The sequence below is a fragment of the Lithobates pipiens genome, unplaced genomic scaffold (assembly GCF_037356315.1).
Source record: "Lithobates pipiens isolate NorthernLeopardFrog02 unplaced genomic scaffold, aLitPip1_a1.2 Scaffold_18, whole genome shotgun sequence".
In the NCBI taxonomy this organism is placed as follows: Eukaryota; Metazoa; Chordata; class Amphibia; order Anura; family Ranidae; genus Lithobates; species Lithobates pipiens.
Window position 1 is genome coordinate 247,092,882 of NW_027507758.1, and position 27,477 is coordinate 247,120,358.

Sequence of the window (27,477 nt, forward strand, 5' to 3'; positions counted from 1 at the left end):
CTGCTCCTGAAAAAACTGCCGTTTTTAAAACTTTTTTTTGCATTGATCCATGTCCCCTGGGGCAGTACCCAGGTCCCCAAACACTTTTTAGGACAGTAACTTGCATATTAGCCTTTAAAATTAGCACTTTAGATTTTGAACGTTCGAGTCCCATAGACTTTAATAGGGTTCTTAAGTTCACACGAAGTTTAGGTCTGTTCGCAGGTTCTGGTGCGAACCGAACAGGGGGGTGTTCGGCTCATCCTTACTGGATACCTTGCGAACATGAATCCCCATCTCAGTGCACCTAGACAGCTCAAACCTCCTCCCGGGATCTCATTTAGTCATGTGGGGCCATATAAAATAAAGGTAAACCATAGTGCTCTTTGCTAATAACATTTATTAAAACTTAACTGAGGGATAAAATACTCACATGCAAATGTAAAGAAGCTCATCAGAGTGCATAACGCGTACAGGTGTGAGGCGCCGCCATTCAGGAAGTTTTCTCCATTTACATCATTATTGATGATATGCATGTTTTTCACATTTGTATGTAAGTATTTTATCTCTGAGTTAAGTTTTAATAAATGTTATTAGCAGAAAGCACTATGGTTTGCCTTTGTTTTATATGGCCACACATGACTGAATGAGATCCTGGGAGGAGGTCTGAGCTGTCTAGATGCACTGAGATGAGGATTCGTGTTCTCAAGGTATCCAGAGAGATATCACACCAGGGGTGTGTGTGACTCTGTAATGGGTTCCACATAGTGAGAACCCGGGAAGAGGTCTGTCTTGTCCAGGAACACCAGGAGGAGGGGTCGTCTCCCTGAGACATCCTGAGAGATGAAATTACAGGCATGTATGACTCTGTACTGGGGTCAACTTTTGAGGTGAGCAAGCATTCCAGCTAGAGGTGGTGGTCGCTGAAGTCACTGGATATCAATTAACTATCACTGAAACTGCGCAATGGTGGAATTTTGTTAATATTTGGACTTGATTACAAATATTTTGGTTACGCTACACTATATTTTGTTTGTTAAAAGTTATAAGTCTTGCTGTGTCCTTATTTTGACTACTTTGCGGTAACGGATTTAGAAAAATGTTGCCGATAGGGTGCTACAAACTTGCTAAATGTTATCATCTAAAGTGCTTTGTAAGGATGAACCATATGCTTAAAAATGTATCTAAACCCAATAACAAAAGTTATTATTTTTTTTTTTTTATATTGTAGCTTACCAGTACTTAGATGTTATTGCTGCGTTAAATATAATTTTTCTGGCTTCCATGTCTGAATGTATACACGAAGCTCTGACTCGGCTCAGGTGCACCCATAGAGAGCTGCTGGCTAAGGAGGCACTCCATAGGAGGGAGGGGCTAGGAGCAGAAAAGAGTGACCCGAGAAGAGGAGGATCTAGGCTGCTCTGTGATAACATGTTTGTTATTATTATTATTTTTTTACTTTACAATCACTTTAAAGTGATACTAAACTTAGGACCCTGCATTCACAATATCTGGTCCCCCACAGTACACAGAATATGGAAATGCATTTATTTTAGTAAATATAAACTGCTAAATACCATTAATCATCAGCAGTGTATAGCAGTCTTGTGACTTCTAACAGTGTCTGGTTAAAGCTTGTAGGAGGAGTTTTCATTCCCTACTGACTGTCCTATGAGGCTGCATGACTATGACCCCTGCCCCACTGTCTGGATAATACTGATTGGCCCTGTGCTGATCACATGCAACCACCCCCCCCCCCCCCAAAAAAACTCTCTAGCAATACACACCAAACTGAGCATGTGCAGATGTGCAGAGAGCCTCCAAGGCTCTGTACTATCAGCAGATGGATTGGGGGCAATAAAAGAAGGGGAAGATCAGAGAAGACAGGGGTCACACAGTCTTTTTACACAATGAGGAGGATTATCATCTTAGGTTTCACATTGAGTATAACAAGCAAGCTTTACTGCATATACAGACTATTTTTACTATTGCGGGTTTAGTAACACTTTAATCATGTATGTTTAAGGATGAAATGCTATCTAATTAAATACATTTTACTTCAAGAAGTGTAAATTCTAGTCTTGACTTTCAGGAAGAGACAATTCAGCGTGTGCGAGAGGATGAAGAAAAACGTAAAGAAATCACTAATCATTTCCAGAACACACTGACAGATATCCAGAGCCAGATAGAGCAGCAGAGTGAGCGCAACAATAAACTATGCAAGGAAAATGCTGAGCTAGCAGAGAAGCTCAAGAGCATTGTCGGCCAATATGAAGGCAGGGAAGAGGTAAGCTACCACAGCCATTCAAGATGTCAATCTTTCTCAAAATCAAACAAACCGTTAATGATAGCTAATAAAATGCTTTACAGCCGACAGAATTTTATACTGATAGAGTCGGATTTATGACCACAGCAGGTGCACTTTTAGATTGTGTCTAACAATACTTGCTTTGTAACAGAAGTAAATGATTCCCACATTAAACGTATTGAATTACTTTAAAGACTCTCAAGGTTTGATTTCTTACAGACTTGTTCTTATTTTCTTTTTATATTTTTATATTTTATTATTGTATTTTTTTTCCCAAAAGAAGTATAATTTTTTTAGGATTTTGTATATGACAATATTTTTCCTTTTTTCTTTATCTGTTTTTTTTTAGTTTTTTGTTTTGCAGTAAATGTTGCTTTTTAAACTGTACCAAAAACCAATGGTTAGTATCTACTGATCAACCATAACTTTATAACCATCTACTTAACATTAAGTAGGTCCCCCTTTTACAGCCAAAACAGCCCTGAACCATCCCAGCAGGAATGCCATTAGACCTCTGAAGGCATGATGTTGTATCTTGGTTAAAGCTTGTAGGAGGAGTTTTCATTCCCCACTGACTGTCCTATGAGGTTGCATGATTCCTGACCCAATGTCTGGATAATACTGATGTTGTATCTGGCACCAAGCCATCAATAGCAGATCCTTTAGGTCCTGTAAGTTGGGAGGGGGCCTCCATGGATCTGACTTTTCCAGCACATCAATTGGATTGAGATCCAGAGAATTTGGAGGCCATGTCAACACTTCAAACTCGTTTTTGTGTTCCTCAAACCATTCTTGAACTGTTTTTGCAGTGTGGTAGGACACATTATCCTGCTGAAAGAGGCCACTGCCATAAGGCAATACCATTTCCATGAAGGAATGCACTTGGTCAGCAGAACATTGGCCAAAGCATAACACTGCCTCCACTGGCTTGCCTTCTTCCTATACTTCATCTTGGTGCCATCTCTTACCAAGGTAAGTGACACACAAGCACCCGGCCCTCCACATGATATAAAAGGAAATGTGATTCATCAGACCAGGCCCCCTTCTTCCATTGTTCCCTGGTACAGTTCTGATGTTCGCGTGTCCATTGTAGGCACTTTTCAGCACGTGCACCATGACCAGTCTGCGGCTACACAGGCCCAAACTCAACAAACTGCGATGCCCATTTTTTCTGCTTTCAACGCATCATCTTCAAAGGCAACATGTTTACTTGCTGCCTAATATATTCCACTGACTTTCAGATGCCCTTGTAAGAAAAAAATGTTATTCTCTTAACCTGTCAGTGGTCATAAAGTTATGGTTAAGCGGTGTATATTTCTTTAGAGTGAAAATTAATGTTATAAGGTATTCTCTAATACGTGGGTCTTCAAACTATGGCCTTCCAGTTGTTCAGGAACTACAATTCCCATCATGCCTAGTCATGTCTGTGAATGTCAGAGTTTTACAATGCCTCATGGGATGTGTAGTTTCGCAACAGCTGGAGGGCCGTAGTCTGAGGATCCCTGCTCTAATACAAACTAAACCATGATGTCACACAATGGACAGTGTTACATGAACCAATCTATCTTTGGGTTTAGTTTGGCTAAATACAAGCAATACAGTAATATTGTTATTTTTAGAAATGAACACTTGTTATCAACTTTTTATAAAACTTAGGCCGGCCATACATGGACCGAATTTCTTTCCTCCAACCACAGGTTGTGGAAAAGAAATTTGCTTGATATCCCCATCAACACAGACAGTGTTGATGCAGAAATAACTCCTGCCAGGTCATTATCTTCTCCTAGTGGGAGGGGCGGGGAAGGGTGGGGGAAGCCGCCCCACCAGGAGAAGACAGTGATTATTGCTAGCGGCTATAGTAGCCGCTAGCAATAATCGCAGGTAGAACCTGGGCATGCTGGTTGTACCCACGTTAACCAATCGATCAACTTGGTACATTCAGCCAGTCCATACACAGTTCAAATCTCGGCCAGTTCCTGCTGAATCAGCCGAGATTCTTACCGTGTATGGCTGCCTAAATCTCCCAAACAATAGCTAACTCAAAAAAATAAAATGTCCTCTTTTTAAATGCGTGTCTTCTATTAACCTCTTATATGCAGAGTCAAGAGTTCTGTTTCCTAAATACACCAATGTGAAGCCTACCACCTGCATTAATCAGCACTCTTAACCCCCTCTTGACAAACGTGTTGACAGGATGTTTAAAAGCAATACAGAAAATAATCAAAATATCCCAAAAAATATCAAAAATAAAGAAAATCCATAACAGAAAAAAAGAGAAAAACAGAGACAAAAAAAGAGAGAAACACAATTAATACTGAATATAGGATTCATTTAAAAAAAAATGATAATCATCAATCACAGATCAAACCAAATCTGTATGTAATCGGAGCACAAGCCTCACTGAATGAATCAAGGCTTGCTGCCGAAATGCATCTGCTTGTCCTTTTTAACTTGATATGATACAAGAAAGATCACAGATGTTATATACGGAAATGCTGGTTCTTCCTTTGGATTTTCTCTATTTTGCCATTTTGGATGTTTGAAGGACATCCTGAGCCTTAGAGCACCTGAATTTGGGAGTGCCTGATTTATCATCCACTTGTTATCTGGATATCGTAGTTCAGAACGGTGTTACTCTGTGCTGTTATTGAATGAATCATGAATGAGAAATCACACACTTTTATGAATAGTCGGTGGCGGCAACCTCCCTCCTGCATGAATTGTGTTTTGGATCCTTTTTGGGTCTGTGTTTTTGACCTGTTTTTAATCTGTCGTTGGGTGAGACTAAGGCTGCTTTCACACTGGGGCGGTATTCAGGCGTTACAGCGCTAAAAATAGCGCCTGTGTAGCGCCTGTAAAAAAAACTGGCCCCTTTCCCTCCAGTGTGAAAGCCGGAGGGCTTTCACACTGGAGCGATGCGCTGGCAGGACGGTGAAAAAAGTCCTGCTAGCCGCATCTTTGGAGCGGTGAAGGAGCAGTGTATTCACCGCTCCTATACCGCTCCTACCCATTGAAATCAATGGGACACCGCGGCAATACCGCCGGCAAAGCGCCGCTGCAGCGGCGCTTTGCGGGCGGGTTTAACCCTTTTTCGTCCGCTAGCGGGGGTTAAAACCACCCTGCTAGCGCCCGCAGACCGCCGCTAAAACGACGATAAAGCGCCGCTAAAAATAGCGGCGCTTTACCGCCGACGCCGCTCCCGCCCCAGTGTGAAAGCAGCCTTATGCTCCCAGTCCCATCATGCACAGATTTGCTTTGATCTGTGCTTGGTGGTTATAATAATTAATGTTTTAATTTTATTTTATTAATTGTATATTCAGTATTAATTATGTTTCTCTGTTGTTTCTTTTCTCCTTTTCTAACTCTTTTTTCCATTATGAGTTTTCTTTATTTTATGGGGATATTTAGATTATTTTTTTTATTGTTTGTAAACATCTTCTCAGAATGTTTGTCAAGAGTATTTGTGTATTTAGGAAACAGCACTCTTGACAGCCCCTTTGTTATGATTAAGCACTTGATTGCGTGAAACGCGTCAACAGTTTTGTGTATCCTTGTGCTGTCTGTCAAACATCGGTGAAATAAACTTTACTTGGATCGGGTCCTGCTGTGGTAAGCAGCCATTGTTTCTTCTCTTCTGGTTGTCATTCAACCCAGAAGTCTGATGACATCAGGCAGGTGCAGGTGGTCATGGTCCAATCCCCTGAGGGGGCATCCCTCCGCAGTGAACTGCATTCTCTGTATTTATCCAGAGTGCACCATGTTCTGCACCATTCAGGACCACCCACCAATGGGAGGAGATCACAAGATAAAGAAGCCTGACCGTAATGTGACATGCCTAAAGACACCCAGAAAAGGTAAGTATGAAATTGAAAATGCAAAAAATATACACAGATGGAGGGTGTTCTCCAAAATGAACTTAAACAGCCCATAGTTTGGTTTTAAAGAAGTATGGAAGCAGAGACTGACATCGCTAATCTCTCCTTCTAGAAATGATAGCCATCATCTCAATTGTAACCAACGTTTACCATTAAGTAAAACATAATATGACAGTGTACCTGTCTCAGTATTATCCCAATATTATCTTACAGCACCTGGACAAGATGTTTAAACAGAGAGAGCTGCAGCAAAAGTTGGTGGATGCCAGGCTAGAACAAGCCCAAGAATACATAAAAGAAACAGAGGAGAAGCATAAACGGGAAAAGGATTTTGTAAGTTTTTCTTTTATATAACTTGTTTGATTCATGCCAGCGTTAACCTACTTTTCCACATTTTAGCATACTTTCATATGCATGTCTCTTTAATGAAACATTATTTCTATCAGAAATATGCAGCATAAAAATGAGGATATGTAGAGAGGGTAAAGTTGCATACAAAATGACATGCAAATGTTAAGCATCACTCTATCGTGCAGTTACACTGTATATCATTATTGAAGAGTTCAACTATCAGTGAAGTTAGACGGTAAACTTATATATATTTTATGCACACCTACATTCATTTCACCTTTGTCGCCCTGCTGCTGGCAGAAATACTAGCAATTCAAAGGAAAATGTTTAATCCTTTATAACTGAAAGAATCAAGGGGCATAAAGCTTTCAGGTGGCAAATTTGATATTTTTTAAGTGTAGTGTAGTTTTAACTCAGCCTAAATAGCATTGTAAATCCTAAAATGCGACTTTACCAATAAATCACATTCATTTAAGTTGAAAAAACATAATTTACAATCCAAAGTCCCATTTTTGGGTTCCATCTAATATGTTTGCTTAGTTTCAGTACTTGAAAGGATGGTGGTGAATAGCTCATTAGACATGTGCGTTTTGTTCCGTACGAATCTCAAATTCGTATGAATTTCCCTAAATTCGTATGTTGGGGAGGATCCGAAATACGAATTGCCATGCGTCTGAATTTTGTACGCAATACGAACTTTTGTTTACGAATTTCGGATCAGTTGTCGTCGCATCGACGTCTCAGTCATTATGCTTATTATGAGGGGCTCCCACCATCCCTGTGCTATGCTGACTTCCTCCTGGGGCTGTACCTCTGCTGTGCTCATTATGAGGGGTTTCCACCATTCCTGTGCTGTGCTGACATACTGAGCACAGCAGGGGTACAGCCCCAGGAGGAAGTCAGCACAGCACAGGGATGGTGGGAGCCCCTCATAATGAGCACATGGCTGCCATGCACAGCTGCTCCAGTTTTGATCCCCCGCACTGTACGGGGTCACTGGAAATTGTTTGGTGTTACCAAGCATGTGCTCTCCGCACATCCCCGGTGACCCCAAACAGTGTGGGGTGATCGATCGAAACTGGAACAGGCGAAAACTGGACCAGCAGTGCATGGCAGACAATCCGCTTCTCTCTTTCATTTTCAAATCTTAACAGAATGAACTGAAGAGAAGCTGATTGGTTGCCATGGGCAACTGCTCCAGATTCTGTTCGCTCCAATTTTGATCAATTTCCCTAAATGTATTTTTATCTGTTCTAGCAGTCATATGTGTAAATGAGAAGAATGGTGGGGGCACATCAGGGCACATTGGAGCACATCAGGATACATTGGGGCACATCAGGGCATATTGGAGCACATTGGGGCACATCGGGCACATCAGGATACATTGGGGCACATCAGGGCATATTGGAGCACTTTGGGGCACATTAGGGCATATTGGAGCACATTGGGACACATTGGGGAACATCAGGGCACATTGGGGCACATCAGGGCATATTGGAGACCATTGGGGCACATCAGGGCATATTGGAGCACATTGGGACACATTGTGGCACATCAGGGCATATTGGAGCACATTGGGGCACATTGGGGAACATCAGGGCACAGCGTTTACCAGCCAGCATGCAGAGTAGCGCAGGAAGCATGTGTAATAAGTTCTCTCTCCGCTCCTTCCTGGTGGCACCCCCTCTCTTCTCGTCGTTCCCAGATGATGCCACAAGCAAATAGGGGTAGATGAAAAGCGAGGGGAGGGATTGTGTGGAGGGACAGGGACCAACTGACCCAAGACCAAATGGCCATCTCTGCTGCAGACAGTCAGTTCAAGGAATGTTCAGAGTGAGGGAGGGTTACCCCAGCTTTGGCAAATTGATTTTCAAAAATACTAACTGCTCCATTAGCTGGGGGGACAGCTGGGATCTTTGGGGTGACAGGATGTTTCCCATCACAGAAAACACCCGCTCACTCTGGACACTTGTCGGAGGGCAGGACAGTAGCTCCTTGGCAATATCTGTGAGGGCAGGCCACTGCTCGCTCTTCTCCTGCCAAAAAAACATTGGATCTGTGGTGGGGTGCAGTGGTAGGGCTGACAAATAGGACATGACAAGCTCCTTTGCTGATATGGGTTTCTTGGGGTACACTATGCTGGAGGTTCCCATTAGGGTGTCAAGTGCCTCAGCCAAGACAGAAGATGCTCCGCTGGCAGGAGCTCTGCTCACTTCACTAGATGATACATGGGAGAGGGGGTCTTCAATATCTTCTTCCTCCTCTTCCTCTTCTCCCAGCCTTACTATCTGCCTTTCCCTCTGACGCACCCTGTCGATTAGTCTGTCCCGCCATGTTGTCAGAGCACTACACTGCACAGCCATTTTGCCCTTGATGCGAGGGTCACACATGGCAGCCAGCATCAGTTCTGGGCAAGAGGTGGTCAACTCCTGCGTGCGCCTGCCCAACTCCATCAGAAATGTGTTTAGCAGAGTCAACACATCAGGTTGAGGGCCACCACCAGGCAAAGGTTCCTCAGCCGTCTTGAACCGCTCCAATTTGCTCTGCAGGTGGTTGAAGTGTGGGAGCACATGACCAATGCTGGCATCCTCGCGGCTTAGGTGTTCTGTGACAGAGAGGAAAGGTTTGAGGACTGCCGCAATCTGCCCAATTATGGCCCAGTCCTCCCTGCCTAAAGGTCTCTCTATGCCAATGTTATGATCACAGGCCATGGCATGGAGAGCCTTCTGCTGCTCAAGGATGCGTTCCAGCATTGCTAGGGTTGAATTCCACCTAGTCCCCACATCCTGTTTTAGGCAGTGTTCTGGAAGGCCTGCCTTCCTCTGTTCCACCCTGAGGAGGTGACTGTCCCTCACACTTTGATGGAAGTGGCCAGCCATCTTCGGACAAGAGTCCACCACTTTGGACAGCCTTCCATCGCCGCCAGAAATGGTTTCCACCAACCGAAAACTGTCAGTTACCACCTGGTGGAGAAGGTGGGCTGAGCAGCGCACACCCACAAAGCTGCCATCCCTTACAGCCTTGACCATGTTGCTGCCTCCATCAGTGACAACATAGCCAATCCGGTAGTTGCTGTCTGCCTGTCCAAACCACTGCAAAAACATTTTCTGCAGGGCTTGCAGGATGTTTTGCGCTGTGTGCTTTTTATCAAGCACCTCAGTATGCAGGAGGAAGGAACGGTGCCCATGTTTGTCAACTGCTGACGAGGATCCAGATGTTTGAACTACATCATGGGACACCTTGGCCTGCCACCAATGTGCCGTCAGGGACAGGAAGGCATGCTGGGCACTACACGCACTCCACAGGTCAGTGGTCAGGTGCACTGCCTGTCCACCTGCCCTTCCAATCTCCTCCTTGAGCACCCCAACACAAGACCTGTATAAGGCTGGCACCACAGTTTGGCTGGAGGTCTTACGTGATGGCACACGGTACTGTGGTGCAACATCCTGCATTAATTGCTTGAAGGGCTCACCTTCCACCATGTTGAAAGGTGCTCCTCCAACTTCAATGAGCTGGCCAACCAGGCGTGTTATTTTATGCACCTGCGCCCAAGACATACCCTTACTCTGAAAGCCACCAAAATCTTCCAGGGTGGCCTGGCTGGTATGGATTGGATGCGGGATGGTAACAGCATTCTTTCCTGCCTTATACTGGCTGGTGGTGCTGGCACTCATGGTGGCTGTGGCGGTGCCACTATTGGTTCCCCTTTTGGTGTTTGGAGGAGTGGCCATAATACTTTTCTCCCCTAACAGCACTGCATGGTGGTGCACACGCAAGTGCTGGTTCATGACACTATTACTGAGATGCCCTATGTCTCGGCCACCGGCTGACCTCCCTGCCACAGTGATTGCATTTGGCCTTCTGACCCACACCAATTCTTTTAAAATGCTGCCAAATGCTGGAACGGCAGCCACCACCTCGGACACTGCCTGATGGAATCCCTTCCACTGTAGTGGTCACACTCTCTTTCTGAGGTTCGGCAGGAGCAGGAGGAAGAGACCTGAACATCCCAGGTATTTTGGGTTCTGTGATGGATTGAGGTCTAATGGTTGCATTGGCTCATTCTGATGCTGGAGGCTTAGAAAGCACTTGGGCAGGGGTCTTTTCAGGAGAAAAAAGTAGTGGGGATTGAGGGGAGATACTTTCTGGGCTGTCGGTGGTGCCAACATGGGTAGAGGGCTGGAAATTAAATTTGTCTACAACAATGTCAGGAAAGCCTGCTTCCACCTCTTTCACGTTGCCAAGGGAACAGTGATTATTAGAAGCAGTAAACTCTGTCTCCTTGCTGACCACTGCCAAGCTCCCTGTAGTGCTGATGGTGATGGCACTGGCAGCAATGGTGGTGGTGACATCATCATGAGCCTCGGCCTCCTGACATAATTCCTGCTGCATGGCCAGGATCTCCAGCTTTGGCTGCACAAATGTATGTGCACTGGGAACCCCTTTGGCCTGCCCTCTTCCATAAAAGGTACCAATGGGTAGCATGCTACCAGCAGCAGTGGCAGAGGTGGTAGCGCCACTTTTGCTATGAATTGTGCTGCTGATTCTAGGAGGTAAATCCTGGAACATCTGGCGACGTGAAAATGTCTGCTGTTTGCCAGGCTCTTTACCACCAGCAGTCTTCACTCCCATTCGCCTCAGCTTTATGGGAGGTGAGCTGAGCTCAGGGGGCGCAGAGACAGAATGTCCCACCTGCTGCTCATGTACACAGCTCATAGCTCTCCCTCTCCCAGCAGCACTCTAACTGCTTTTTGGCCTTGTTTGCTGCTCATTTTTCCTTTAAAAGTTAAAAAAATTTTGACAAAAAAAAAAATATGATTTTGATTGCAGAAAACTAACACCAAAATCACCAAATGTACAAAAAAATATTATACCAACAGAAAATAACAAAATATTAACTAAATGAAACAAAAAAAAAACAATCTCTCAAAACCAACCATAAAAAGAATAAAACCAGAAACTAAACACTAAGAGATGATACACTTCCAAACTACAACAGATATAAACTAAAATGAACACTAAGGATTGCAAAGATATTCGCTCAGATGCACAGACAAATAATCGTGTGATCTGCTCCACTACACTAACTAACCCACAAAGGGAAGTCACATGATCGGGCCTGCCCTGTAGGCCTCAGCAGCAGAAGAAAACCACTGATTGGTCAACCAAGTCACATGTTTCCATAGTAACGAAATTTGGACATATTGTCATATTGAGGTATATATTTTTTCCTTGAAATTAATCGTAAAGAACGTTCGTACAAGTTAACAAACCTAACGACAATTCGTATTTCGTACGAATTAATTCTAATACGAACCGGAACGGAACAGAATGACACAAATTTATTGACGGCGCCCATGTCTATAGCTCATTAGGCTGTGTCTTCTACGAGGAACATTCACACTTTTGCACACGTTAGGCTTACAGTGTATGTAAGCCTAGTTTCACATTGATGCAATTTGGCATGTGGCTTGACATGTCAAATCGCATGCCAAATCGGCATCTATTGCCGGCAATGGCAATGTCCAAATCGGTGGGAAGCAGCACCAATTTCCTAAAAATTGTTTCTGTACTACTTTTGGCAAATTTGGGTGCAATTTCAATAGAGATCTGTGCAGGAACCCGCACAGATGTCCTGCACAGATGTCTCTGAAATCACCCCCAAAGTCAGACTTGCATAATTTCAATCTCGTTCTTTGTCTGTGCTCCGCGCTTGTGAACCGAGTGCAGCCTGGTGAGCTAGTGGCAGGAACATCACAACTGAGTACAGCCAGGGCCAGAGGGAGAGCACACCCATCCGGAGCCACTTACAGGGAAAATTATGTACTTGAAGGGATGCCAACAGCTTTTGCACAAGGAGTGGACATGTGGCCTGGCTTGTCCAACCCAAATGGGAGGCTTCCTTAGTAAAGATAGAGTAGTCCCTGCATTTTCTCTACTCCTCTAGAACCTCTCCCTGCCACTATCCACTGTACCTGTCAGATGGGGAACCTGTCTCTATACTAACCACTCGCGTAATGTGCGCCAAGTCAGGGGGACAGGGGCTTAAATAAGCTCTTCCCTCACCCAAGATGGCCACGGAGGTTACACGGAGCCCCAGCATCCAATTGCCCAGCTGTTCTCCAGTTGACCGCAGGAAATCATAGAGGAACTAAGTTCCCCACAACTTCCTTCCCCTACTGTATTGTCACTTCAGTTCTCCACGATCTACAGTGGGGAGTACAGACTGCACTTGCCTACATGCTTATCATTTATGTTGTTCCCACCTATCTATATGGACTAGAAAAAAACACTTTTCTTTATGTTATAGAATAGAAAATAGGGTAGGGTGTTCCTTAGTCCTGTCCCAAGGCAAAAATACTGCTTCTCAAAGATATCATACAGTGATTGAGGGTTTTGAACCTTGGACATGATGAGTGGTACCAGTGGAGGAACCATAGGGGTCTCTGCAGTCACACTTGCGACTGGGCCCTACCGTTCTGCCGATGCAGGGGGGCCCAAGACCCGTCATCTCCCCCTGACCTCTGGCTGTCCACTTAGAACGCAGTGAGGGGGAAATGGGAGACGACAATCGGCAGCTCTGTTGCCCGTGGGGTAAGGGGAGGCTCTCTGGGGACCCTGATGTAAGGGGAGGATCTCTGGTGACCCTGATGTAAGTAGAGAGGCTTTCTGGTGATCCTGATGTAAGTAGGGAGGCTCTCTGGGGACCCTGATGTAAAGGGAGGCTGTCTGGGGACCCTGATGTAAAGGGAGGCTGTCTGGGGACCCTTTCTTTACTTCGCTGCTATGGGTTCTAGCCCGAGATCTTTTGTAGACCCAGGAACTCCCCTGGTGGGAGCCCTTCATGGTTTCTTGCACTGGGGCCCTGAAGATTCTAGTTATGCCTCTGAGTGGTACTGACAGATAAAAAAAAGGAACATTCCTGAAATATGGTAATATACAATATTTTTTTGCTCTTGGGTTTAAATACACTTTAAATTGCATTTGCATTATAATTTCATTCTTGTGGGACATGTTCTGGCAGTTGCTTACCATCAGTACTTCATTGGGTTGGTATGAACTCTTGTTCAAGGTGTTTAAACAATTGCAACCCAGAGTGTGGTGAATATTATCAATTTTTGATTAAAGCGGAGGTTCAGACAAAAATGGAACCTCTGCTTTTTTCAGAACCCTCCCCCTCCGTGTCACATTTGGCACCTTTCAGGGGGGAGGGGGGTGCAGATACATGTATAATACAGGTATCTGCACCCACTTCCGTGCATAGACTCACGCCCCTTCACGTGTCCCCCCCCCCGCGATGTGTTCTGGGAAACACAGAGGTCCCAGAACACAGCGGGGACCAGTTAAGATGCGGCAGCGCGACTCGCGCATGCACAGTAGGGAACCGGGAAGTGAAGCTGCAATGCTTTACTTCCTGATTCCCTCACCTAGGATGGTGGCGGCAGCAGCCGAGAGCTGAGCGATTGATCAGCTTCAGGTGCCAACTTCGTGGGCACCCTGGACAGGTAATTGTCCATTTATTAAAAGTCAGCAGCTGCAGTATTTGTAGCTGCTGGCTTTTATTTTATTTTTTTTGAGTGGACCCCTGCTTTAACCTCCTGGAATTTTATAACGTTTTTTCAATTGTTAGCACTGGTTAGCAATGAAAATGTGGAAGGGTTAATGTTGGAGCAGTGTGTTTTCCATTATATTCTTCTCATCACATAGACTACTGGAGATGTAGATGTTTTGGGAATGCATAACATTGTGGCTGAGCTTTAAGGATGATGTGCTTGTGGTGTGAAGTGCAAGTGATTAATCTCTTTATCAAAGAGCTATTTAAAAAAAAGTGAATATTTTCTACTCAATTGGTACAGTAAATCTACCTTAAGACCCATTTAAATTGCATGTAGTGGGAACCAGCTTGCAATTTTTATCCAAGTGTGATTTTCATGTGTTTCCTGTTCTTTTTTGTCTTTTGCGATTTTTAAAGATGTGTTTTGCTGCGATTTACACGCAAGTCTGTCACATAACAATTGCTGCAAAATCGCACCACGTTTGGGGTGCCATTAAGAAAGAAAAGCACCCAAGCGCGCGTGGTGCATTTTTCCGCAGGCTCACCGGAGGTGCAGTGTCTAAACACTAACTGGTGATCACTAGAGCTTCTGATGGTGAAAATGGGTTTTGCTGCATGTTAGCACTAGGTCATTGTTTTCAGGGTCGCACCACCAGAATGCCAGCATGCCAGGGTCCAGTAGCAGATATATCAGGTAGGAAACAAGCAGAAACATAGTCTGTAAACAAGCCAAAGGTTGGTAACAAGTGGTCACAGGTTGGGGTCAAGCAGAAGTATAGTTGAAGAACAAGCCAAAGGTCAGTAAAGGGTGGTAGTGAAGATACTGACGGCAGCAGGAGTGACAAGATCGAGATATTGGCTGTAGAGAGCACAATAATATGGCAAACAAAGTGAAAAGGCATGGCTAAAATAGGGAGTTAATGGGAGGAGCAAAGGGTTTAAAGCCGGGATATGCAATTAGTGGACCTCCAGCTGTTGCAGAACTACAAGTCCCATGAGGCATAGCAAGACTCTGACAGCCACAAGCATAACACCCAGAGGCAGAGGCATGTTTTACAACAGTTGGAGGTCCGATAATTGCATATCCCTGGTTTAAAGTTTAAGAGAAAAAAGGTTCAATGCAGAATCATTCAAGGAATTGTCCAGAGAGTTGTCCAGCATCCCAAAGTGGCTCAGCAAGAAGAGAAATATCGCCAGACACAGCAGAGGTTGGAGCTGCAGACCCAGGTCGTGACACCAGATAAACTGCAGCAAGGATGTTGTTTAGATGTGGACAGTGTCATATGACTTTAAATATGTTGATAAATCAAATAACTTTTACAACTTTTTTTTTTTTAACACCTTTTATTAGATTAGTTCTCATTGGGATGATATATCAAAGAAACAAATGATACAAATAAAATGTTTCTGTAAAAACATTTTACACTGAGGAAAAAGGTGGAACATGTTTGAGATATTGCTGGATCTTAAAAATCCGTTAACAGTGAGAATGTCATAATCGCTTTATGAAGGGATTGAAATGTATTTTTCAGTTGAACATCAGCTCCCGCGGGGGGAATTTTGATAAAATCCTTCTGCAGAAAGAATGCAATTGGATTTATGTGTGTTATACTCTCTCTCCTGTCAGGTTCAATAATGAGCTAAAACGAAATGCCTTTTTGAAGCATTATGAACTTTTATTAGTTATGTGCCTTTAACCAGATGTATTGATATTTGAAGATCATTACCTATTAACATAATTTTTCATTATTGAATAAAGAATAGCGCAGCACTGAGCTAATTTAATACTCCCTACATCTGACTAGAGCTGCACGATTCTGGCTAAAATGAGAATCATGATTTTTTTGCTTAGAAGATAGATCATGATTCTCTCACGATTCTCACGGCGTAACATAATCTTTCACAAAACAATAATAAATTGGGCTAAGGTTATTTTTTTTTTTATTGTAGTGTATTTTTTCCCCAAAAAAGTGCGTTTGAAAGACCACTCTGCAAATACAGTGTGACATAAAATATTGCAACAATTGACATTTTATTCCCTAGGGTCTCTGCTAAAATATATATAATATTTGGGGGTTCCGAGTAATTCTCTAGCAAAAAATATTGATTTTAACTTAAACAAGTGTCAGAAAAAGATTTCGACTTTAAGTGGTTAAACTTCCTGTATTTAAACATTGTTAAAAACTTGGCAGACTGCCTGGATTTTTTCTTTACACACAAGATTATCCATTTGATCTAAGAAGGAAGAGTTAGTTACAATGTTTCATGGTAAAAACTTGTCAGACTGCTGATGTTTTCTTTTGACAGCTGAGTGAGCAGATAAGTCTCTCCACTTGTTATATGAAAGAATCGGCAAACTCTGCAATAGAGATCGTCAAGGGGGTTACATAGTTACATAGTTAGTAAGGTTGAATAAAGACACTAGTCCATCCAGTTCAACCTGAGGGTCTACAATTGTCCCTATGCCTGTACATTGCACACTCACATCAGTCCCTACCTTCAAGGAGCCCACAATCCAAGGTCCCCATTCAAATGTTAGGGCCAATTTTGGACAGAAGCCAATTAACCTACCTGGATGTCTTTGGAGTGTGGGAGGAAACTGGAGTAGCCAGGGAAGGCCCATGCAGGTGCAGGGAGAACATGCAAACTCCAGGCAGGTAGTGTCGTGGTTGGGATTTGAATCAGCGACCCTTTTTACTGCTACATGAGAGTGCTAACCACTACACCACTGTGCCGCCTCGACAAATTGAGGGTTGAATCGAGATCACAATTTTTTTTACGATTAATTGTACAGCTCTACCTCTGACATAAAAAAATTTAATCAATGCATAATATATCACAACTTAATGCATAACTCATGTGTCACAGCAAGTATCTTCTCAATATCTGCAAAATTTTACATGGAGGTGAACTGCACAGTTTTACATTGAAGACTTTGATTATTTGGACACGTTAAAGACACTTATTCTATTATTTGTCAGGGTGTAATATTGTTTAGAAACATAGAAAAGTGATGGCAGAAAAAGGACTACAGGGTCCATCGAGTCCGCTTTTTTTTATACGTGTATTGTTTTTTTGTTCATTTTTTTTTCATGAACTTTTTGTATAGATCTATGTTTGTCCCATGCATGTCTGAAAACACTTACTGTTGACTGACTCCCTACCTCTGCTAGAAGTCTATTCCAGGCATCAACTACCCTTTCAGTAAAAAAAATATTTTCTAAGGTTGGTTATGAACTTTCCTCCATGATCTAGGTTTCATATTGAACATACTGCCCTCTTGAACCTTATTCTCTCCCTTGATGTATTTAAAGGTTTCATTCATGTCCCCCCTTTCTCTTCTTTCCTCCAAACTGTACATGTTAAGTTCCTGAAGTCACTCTTGATATGTTTTATCCCTCAGACCTTACACCATTTTTGTTACTCTTCTCTGGACTCGTTCTATCTTAGCAATACATTTTTGTAAGTAGGGTCTCCAGAATTGGACACAGTGAGGGAGATTTACAGCTCTGCATAGAAACCAATCAGCTTCCGTTTTTTACTGCCAAAGCTTAATTAATCAAGCTGAGGTTAGAAGCTGATTGGCTAATACGTACAGCTGCACCAGGCTCTGAATCCTCCAGTTTTAGTAAATCCCCCTGTATTCTAAACGAGGTCTCACTAAAAATCCATATAGGGATATCAGAATCCCCTTCCTCCTGCTGGTGACCCCTCTAGTGTTGCATCCTAGAATTCTATTCACTTTCCCCACTGCCTGGTCACAATGTTTGCTCATTTTGCAATCATCTTAAATAAGTACCCTCAAATCTTTTTTCTTCTATAGTGCTGGCCAACATTGTACCCCCAATGTTATTCTCTCTCAAGGGATTATTTTTCCCTAGGTGCATTATTTTATATTTAGAAACATTGAACTGCAGTCACCACTGCTTTGACCAATCTTCCAGCAATGCCATAATTGTTACAGGCACCTCAAGTGATATCAACCTTATTGCACACCTTTGTATCATCAGCAAAAATAAATACTTTGCCCAACAAACCTTTAGTTATATCACTCACATATACACTGTATTACCAAATATATTGGGACGCCTGCCTTTACACGCTCATGAACTTTAGTGGCATCCCAGTCTTAGCCCTTGTACACACGGTCGGAGAATCCATCGGAATGTGTCCTATCGGACCGTGTCGTCGGATAATCCGACTGTGTGTGGTATGCATCGGACTGATTCCGTCCGAATATCCGTCGGACGCAATTTTCCAACATGTTGGAAATATTTCCCGACCAACTGGGCCGATCGGACATACTCCGATCATGTGTAGCGAATTTTGATCGGACCAAGTGCCACGCATGCTCAGATCAAATTCCTACATCAAAGCTATTGGCTACTAGCCTGAACGTAGTCCCATCGTAATGAAATTACGTCATCACGTTCTGCAAGATCGGATTTTTCAACAACTTAGTCCGACCGTGTGTATGCAACAGTTTCGGACACAATCCGACGGATTTGGTTTGCAGAATCTCCGACCATGTGTACAGGGGCTTAGTCTGTAGGGTTCAGTATTGAGTTGGCCGATTCCTTTGCAGCTATAACAGCTTCAAGTTTTCTGGAAAGGCTGTCCACAAGGTTTAGGAGTGTGTCTATGGGAATGTTTGACCATTCTTCCAGAAATGCATTTGTGAGGTCCGGCACTGATGTGGACGAGAAGGCCTAGCTACCAGTCTCCGCTCGAATTCATTCCAAAGGTGTTGGCTTGAGGTCAGGACTCTGAGCAGGCCTGTCAAGTTCCTCCACATGTACTTAAAAAAGGTTTTACTTCCTTTCATAATAGATTTAGCAATCTCCCAATCCCCCCCCCCCCCCCCTTCTGTTCTTTGACAGTACTAATAATGGGTTTGGCCTCCTTTTGGCAATTTTTTTACTCTTCTCTGTCAGCTACACCTCCTGTTTCCTTGAATCGCCTATATGCAGATTTTTTCCTTTAATATGCTACTTACCTCTTTAGTAAACCGTATTGTTTTTTGCTTCCTTTTTTCTTACTAACGTGCCTGACATATAATCTAGTTGCCTCTAGGATGGTGGACTTTAACAGTGCACACTGATTACTTACTGTCATTTTACTGCAACCTTTCAATTAATTTTTTTAGAAATTCCCCAACTTCAGCAAAATGTGTTCTTTTGAAATCTAAAACTTTTGTTTTTGTATATGATTTTTCAGTTTGTGTTTTAATATCAAACCAAACACATTGGTGATCACTAGAACCCAAATGTCCCCCCACCTCAACATCAGACAATCGATTACCATTTGTCAGTGCTAGTTCTAGATTATCACTTTGGGTTGGGCTTTTAACTAACTGTTATAGAGAAACCCCATGCATTGCCTCTATTATATCCCTGCTCCTGCTTGTAATAGCAGTTTGAGAATTCCAATAAATTTCAGGTATGTTGAAGTCACCCATAATCAAAACCTCTCCCTTTATTGCCATTTGAGTTATTTCATCAGTAAACAAGTTATAATCTTCAGTCTGTCCTGGGGGTCTATATACTACACCAATTCTTAGGGAAGATCCCACTCTAGTAGGAAGGCAGACCCAGAGGGTTTCGAGTATATCATTTGATTTTTGGATTAATGTTAGTATTATGCTAACATATTTGCTTTGATGATATTTGTTTTGGATTCAGATAACACGTTGTCATATGGTGAATGCATGTGAGTTGTAATGCATTACACTTTAATTAAGTGGGGTTTGTTTTGTCACCATTGGGTTAGGGTGACTGAGTATTATATTTTTTCAGTGCTTCACCAATCTTTATTCAACAGTCATTGCTTGATCAGCGGCTGCAGCCAATGGATGCAATGATGATCTATGCATTCTGATAGCGGATGTGTCCCCCTGCTGTCAGAATACAATATTGCAGCTGGGAGGATTCCCCTATCTACCTCTGTTTAGGAAAAGAACTGAGCCATGTGTGGCCAGCTTTAAAGTTTGATTTCTGAGCGCGAAAGGCTCCTTTTGTGAATTTATGACAATGGGTATTTGATAAGTATTTTTTATAGTTTATTTGAAATTTGAAAAATTATCTTGATACTGCACTGTTGAATTTATATCCCTGCTAGATATTTTTTATGGGAATGGTGTCCTTTAACTTGATTGTTATTCTGATGAAGTTTTGTGCCATATGAAACACCTTACGGGATGTGAAATAGTAATTCCACTATCCATGTGTTTTTTATGATAGACCACAAGAAGCCAAAACCTCCCAGGCCCATATGTTCTAATGTACATCCATATTTACATCTAAGATAATATACAGTATAATTTTATGCTTATGTGCTGTGTATGCGAATTAAATATAGGGATTATAGTTTTAAACAAATCCTTTGAAACAGACAGGACATCTGTAAATGATCATTATTCAGTGATGCAGACTTAATTTGAACTAAGTTGTTCTTCAAACTGTTTGCATTAGTTTGGGGATCTATTTATCATATACTTATTATATACCACAGACTGAAAAATACCTATTATTTTTAATACATTTTGAACTAAGTCTATGTAAAAAAAAATATTAACTGCAATGAGAAACAATATCTCTGATCCACTTGGGGCCTCCATGCTGTTTTGCTTAGTACTTTGACTCAGCAATATTGTCATAATATCCACATATGGGATGTACTGTACAGTCAGTGATTTATGAATTGGGATCTATGAGCTGTTCATAGCCACCAGTGAGATTTGTTACTGCAAGGTCTAAGAACAGTTCTATCTTGCATTTCAACCCAGGACATTGTATCATAAGCCTCTGTCATATCTTATTCATACAGCACATACTCCTATTTGAATATATTGCATAATCCATTAGCATTTCTCACTACTTAAAAAAAAAAAATTCAAATGTGGAGTTCATAATCTGAACTCATATCTAAGGATATTGCAGCTTGCCACTCCTTAGATGTGCTCTATTGAATCATTTTTCTTATTCAGGCAAAGAACATTTCCGCGAGTATACAATGTCCTTGTAACTTCCTGTACACTAAACTCAAATCTCAAACACTATTATTAGCTTTTCCAGCTATCCTTTGTGAACTACAAAACAACTCCTCTGTGTGTAATGGAGATGAGAAGAATGGGGGGTGTTTATTGCCCAAATCAGTAGAGCAGTCTAGGATGACAATAATACTGCTTTTCCAAGGATACAGTACAGTGATTTAGTAAGCTCATCCTAAGACAAGAATAATGTTATTCGTAAGATCACCAAGTAAAAATAAAGATAAAAAGCCTTAAAGAAAAATAAAAGCAATGCAGACACCTCATCTCATAAACTTCAATATACAACATTTTTGTTTTGGGGTTTAGATAGCTTTAATAATGCACGCAGTATGTAGCCACCTACACCAATGTGATTTTTTCCCTTCCCATAGCTACAAATAAAATGTTTTTAGTTGAAAAGTGTGCATTGTCCTGCATTATTCTAATGACAATGCTGTAATTTGTAATAATGGCATGTCTTCAATTAGGTTTGCATTAATATATTATTATACTTTTCTGTGATAATAGTAGATATATATTTTCATAAAATGTGATAAGCAGCAGTAACCTATTTCTTTGCATGTGTCTTTTGATGCATCAACACCCAATGTATTCTTTAATTATGCTTGATACAACCAATAATGATGAGCATTTCAATTATAATCAGTTCATGCTATTTCAGGCACTTAAAACAATTAGCATCATGACACTTTTTTTTGTTGTGAAACTGGATCAGAAAAGCCCAATTTCAGCTAAGCTTTTTTTTTGGGTTTGCTTTGACTAGAAAGGGGAAGGGTTCGCTAGATGTTTTGGTGTCGTCTATGCCCCCTTTGGATGATTTTCATTTTTTTTTCATCGGACTGAAGGAAAAAAATGGAACAAGTCCCCCATCCACACAATCGAGGTGGATGGGGGATTTCTCCCAGCTGCACCATTGTTTTCTAAAAGTAGGGACTCCTCCTCTGTCAGAATACACTGATCATTGCTACAGCTAGGGATGAGCCCGCTGTTTGAGTTGAATGTAAGTTCCCCATATTAAGGGCATAGGGTTTCTCTTAATATGGATTGTGGGGGGTCCACCACGCAATTTTTTTTCACAATTTTGGTGTAGGGTTCCCCTTAAAATTCATACCAGACCCGAATGGCCTGGTAATGGACTGGGGGGGGGGGGGACCCATGCTGTTTTTTTCAATGATTTTTATCTATATAGCTGGGATCCGACAATACATTACAGCCACAAGCAGTTTTAAATTTTCCTTTAGAAATGTAATTTTGCTGTGGTACTGTTATAAACATGGGAAAGATGCACAACTTTACAGGACACTCCCCATGCACGATATATAAAGGAATATTTAGTTTTTATTGTTTCACTTTAAGCATTATTAAAATCACTGCTCCTGAAAAAAACAACAGTTTTTAAAACTTTTTTGCATTGATGCATGTCCCCTGGGGCAAGACCTGGGTCCCCAAACATTTTTTTTTTTGGCAATAACATGCATATAAGCCTTTAAAATTAGCTCTTTTGATTTGGCCCCGTGCCCCACTCTCTTGTCATAGCATTTGATTGACAGCAGCGGGAGGCTCCTGCTGCTATTAATCTGCTCAATGAGGAGCGAACAGTGGCGGGAGCCGCAGCACTCTTGCACATCTCTGGTAAGAAAAAAGGGAGGGCGGGGGGAAGCTGCAGTACAAAAAGGTTTTTCACCTTAATGAATAGAATGCATTAAGGTGAAAAACCTTAAGGCTTTAGAACCACTTTAAATGAGAGCATGCATGAGGTCTGTGCTAGGTGATTGGTGGAACCCCATTCTGTTACTGAGAGTGAGGTAACTGAGGTATCCTGGACTAGTGCAGCGGGCACAGCATCAGCACATCCCTCCTAATGCAAACATACAAGTTACAGTGTCGAAGTGACATAAGACAGGCCGCTTTTCAGAGGAGCTCAGTATTTTAGTAAGTCAGAGGAACTGCCTTAATCACCTGCCAACCGTGCTATAACAAAATGACGGCTACATCATGATTGGCCAGTTCTGGGAGGGCGTCATATGACGTCCACCCATGATTGCGCCCCCCGCCCGCCCACTGCAGTGCGCACCCAGCATGCTCTGTGTGTGCTGTGTCCTTCAGACACAGCTGATCACAAATGGGGGGTAAAGAGCCAATGACAGCAGCTCTTTACCACATGATCAGCTGTGTCTAATCACAGCTGATCACAATGTAAACACACTTTCTGGTTATTGGCATTCCTTTCCTCATGCTAGTGTGAAAGGGGACATCTACACTGATAATCGGGGCACTGATCATCAGTGTCCTGATTATCAATGCAGTCCCAACTGTGTTCATTTGTGCTACTTATCAATGCCAATCAGTGCCCATCAGTGATGTAAATTAGTGCCCATCAGTGCTTCCAATCAGTGGCCATTAGTTCTACCAATTAGTACCTCCTCATCAATGCCGCCTATCAGTGCCCATCAGTGCCACCTATCAGTGCCGCCTATCAGTGCCCATCAGTGCCACCTATCAGTGCCCTTCAGTGCTGCCTACTAGTGCCCATCAGTGCCGCGTATCAGTGCAACCCCATCAGTGCTCCTCATCAGTGCCCACCAGTGCTGCCTATCAGTGCCACCTCATCAGTATAGCTTATCAGTGCCCATCAGTGCTGCCTGTTAGTGTCTATCAGTGCAGCCTCATCAGCACACATTGGTTAAAGAGGAAAATTAACTGTTTGCAAAATTTTATAATAGAAACTAAAAAAAACATTTTTTTTTCAAAAAATTTTGATCTTTTTGCATTTGTTTAGGAATAAATTAAAACTGTGATTAAATACCACCAAAAGAAAGCTCTATTTGTGTGAAAAAAATTATAAAGAGTTCGCATGGGTACACTGCTGCATGACCGTGCAACTGTCATTCAAAGTGCAACAGCGCTAAAAGCTGAAAATTGGCCTGGGCAGGAAGGAGTTCAAAGTGCCCAGTAGGCAATAGGTAAATGTTAGATACCTTCACATGATGAAAGTACCCCCATGTGCAAGGAGTCCACACAAGGTAGCATGAGTGATTTACAAAGCAACAAATGTACAGTGGATCTTTGAGCACCAAAGAAGCAAGTAATTGCAGAAGGTCAGAAAAAATGGGGACATCTTTTAATTACATAGTTAGAAAACTTCCATATACACGGCTGACCCATGGTTGATCCCGGGGAAGATGAAAAAAATAATTATTTTTCACCAATTAAACTGTCTAAATTTTAAAATATGATTAGTTATATAGTTACATAGTTAGTCAGGTTGAAAAAAGACACAAGTCCATCCAGTTCAACCACAAAAAAAAAATAATAATAATAATAATATCATACAATCCCATATACCCAATTCTATACCCACAGTTGATCCAGAGGAAGGCAAAAAACCCCAGCAGAGCATGATCCAATTTGCTAAAGCAGGGGAAAAAATTCCTCCCTGATCCCCAGAGAGGCAATCGGATTTTCCCTGGATCAACTTTACCTATAAATGTTAGTACCCAGTTATATTATGTACATTTATGAAATAATCCAGGCCTTTCTTAAAGCAATCCACTGAGCTGGCCAGAACCACCTCTGCAAGGAGTCTATTCCACAGCTCTTACTGTGAAGAAACCTTTCCGTATTTGGAGATGAAATCTCTTTTCCTCTAGAGGTAAAGAGTGCCTCCTTGTCCTCTTTATTGACTGTAAAGTGAATAACTCGACACCAAGTTCACTATATGGACCCCTTATATATTTGTACATGTTGATCATATCCCCCCTTAATCTCCTCTTATCAAGAGTGAAAAAATTCAGTTCCTCTAATCTTTCCTCATAGCTGAGCTCCTCCATACCTCTTATCAATTTGGTTGCCCTTCTCTGCACTTTCTCCAGTTCCCCGATATCCTTTTTGAGAACTGGAGCCCAAAACTGAACTGCATATTCCAGATGAGGTCTTACTAATGATTTGAACAGGGGCAAAATGATATCTCTCTCTCTGGAGTCCATACCTCTCCTAATACAGGAAAAGACTTTGCTCGCTTTGGAAACAACAGCTTGGAATTACATGTTATTATTGAGCTTATGATCTACCAAAACCCCCAGATCCTTCTCCACTATGGATTCCCCCAGTTGTACTCCCCCTAATATGTATGATGCATGCATATTCTTAGCCCCCAAGTGCATAACTTTACATTTCTCAACAGTAAACCTCATCTGCCACATAGTCGCCCAATTAGACAGAGCATTGAGGTCGGCTTGTAAATTGGAGACATCCTGTAAGGACATTATTCCACTGCATAGCTTGGTGTCATCTGCAAACACGGAAATGTTACTTTTGATCCCAGACCCTATATCATTTATAAAGATATTAAAAAGTAAGGGTCCCAGCACTGAACCTTGGGGTACACCACTGATAACCTTAGACCATTCAGAGTAAGAATCATTAACCACTACTCTCTGAATTCTGTCTTTTAGCCAATTTTCTATCCATCTACAAACTGATATTTCCAAACCTGTAGACTTTACCTTACACATGAGCCGTGTGTGGGGAACTGTGTTGAACGCTTTTGCAAAATCCAAGTATACCACGTCCACCGCCACCCCTCTGTCCAAGGTTTTATCGCTTTGTGATTCTGCTTATTAAAGTGAAACTATTATAAACCTGTACGAAGAAGAAAGAAAAAAGGACTTTATAGCGCCACTGTAAAGTCCAAATTTCTTTTTTCTTTCTTGTTGGTACATATTTTAAAGCATTTGTTAACCCAAAAAAAAGAAACTGATCCTGTTCCCTTAAAGTATGTTATACAGCTTGTGCTGTGTCATTTGGCCCCCTGTATCACCTGAAATATGCCCTATGCCCTTCCCCTGTATGTAATTTGACCACGATATATCAGGGCTGCTGAGCCCTGACACCGTTGGCAGCGTACATGCCTCCGTCATCTGTAGCCTGCTATCTGTCTCCTGTGTCCTCTCCTCCATCCTCTTCTCCCTTCCCTCTCTAACTGTCTGCTCGTGTCAACGCTCCTGCTGCTCTCATACTTAACATTAAAAGCTCCCCTCTGTATTAGAATAGTAAGTTCCCCTGTGTCTGTGTTATATCATAAATATGCTTATCTGTACTGATAACACATAGCGTTTCCCTACGATCATGTGACTCCTCGGCTCTGTCGCTCCTCTCTCTCCCCTCCCCCTCAGCTGACGTCAGCTCCAATGCCCGGCCCCGCTCGCTGGAACTGTCAGCCGAGAAGAGGAGAGGAGAGAGAAGGCAACTGATTGCAGGAAGATGCTGTGTTATCAGTACAGATAAGCATATTTATGATATAACACAGACACAGGGGAACTTATTGTTCTAATACAGAGGGGATGGAGCTTTTTATACAAGTGGCTTAACAAGCACTTTAAGTTAGGATGTAGTACCAAGTGTAGCTATTATAAACCTGTGCAATACAAACTCAGCATATGAAGGAAAAATACATAAAGATTAACATCAGTGAAAACCTTGGATCAAAATGATCAGTATATCTAGAGAACTAAACAACTGACATGACATGCTTCCCCTCACGTCTTGTCCTCTGAAAATGTCTTCCCTAGACTCAAACTGAGGGAAAACCAAATACTTGGGGCTAACATGCAGCAATAAAAACCTGACAGAGATCTAACTCTTCCTGCACCATCTAAAACCAGAAAATTCAGTCTTATATATACTATATTACCAAACGTATTGGGACCCCTGTCTTCACATGAACTTTAATGGAATCCCAGTCTTAAACTGGCCACACACCTATAGATTATCTGCAGATTTTCTATGGTTGGATGGAAAAGGTGGGAGATTCCTCCATCCACACAGTTTAGCGAACACAGAGAAATCTGTTGCACTTGTTCCATCTAACCATAGCAAATCTGCAGATAATCTATAGGTGTATGGCAAGCTTAAGTCTGTAGGGTTCAATATTGAGTTGGCCCACTCTTTGCAGCTATACCAGTTTCAACTCTTCTGGGAAGGTTGTTCACATGGTTTAGGAGTGTGTCTATGGGAATGTTTAGCCACTCTTCAAGAAGAGCATTTGTGAGGTCAGACAGTGATGCTGCCTGGCTCACAGTCTCTGATCGAATTCATCCCAAAGGTGTTCTATTGAGTTGAGGTCAGGACTCTGTGCAGGGCAATCAAGGTCCTACCACCCAAAGTCTATCATCCATGTCTTTACAGCCAAATTACAGACACAACTTTGATTTTAGTATAAAGCTGGGCAGGGCTAAAACATCTATACGTGTGTATTGTTGTCTGTGACTTCTCCAGAGACCGTTCTCTTAACTTTATCTGCCCATGATTTCAGAGCAAGAAATGAGGGGTGATCAGGACAGGAAGGTACAAACAGAAA

The 27,477-nt window shown here is 42.3% G+C and overlaps 1 protein-coding gene across 1 annotated transcript in view; it reads left to right on the top strand.

The window, feature by feature from the left end:
• Positions 1–27,477, top strand: part of TXLNB (taxilin beta) — a 139,838-nt gene that overhangs the window by 53,786 nt on the left and 58,575 nt on the right. Inside the window, exons 5-6 of the mRNA XM_077486743.1 lie at positions 2,072–2,266; positions 6,376–6,495. Of these exons, the coding sequence (XP_077342869.1) occupies positions 2,072–2,266; positions 6,376–6,495 (315 nt within the window). The remainder of the gene's footprint in view (positions 1–2,071; positions 2,267–6,375; positions 6,496–27,477) is intronic.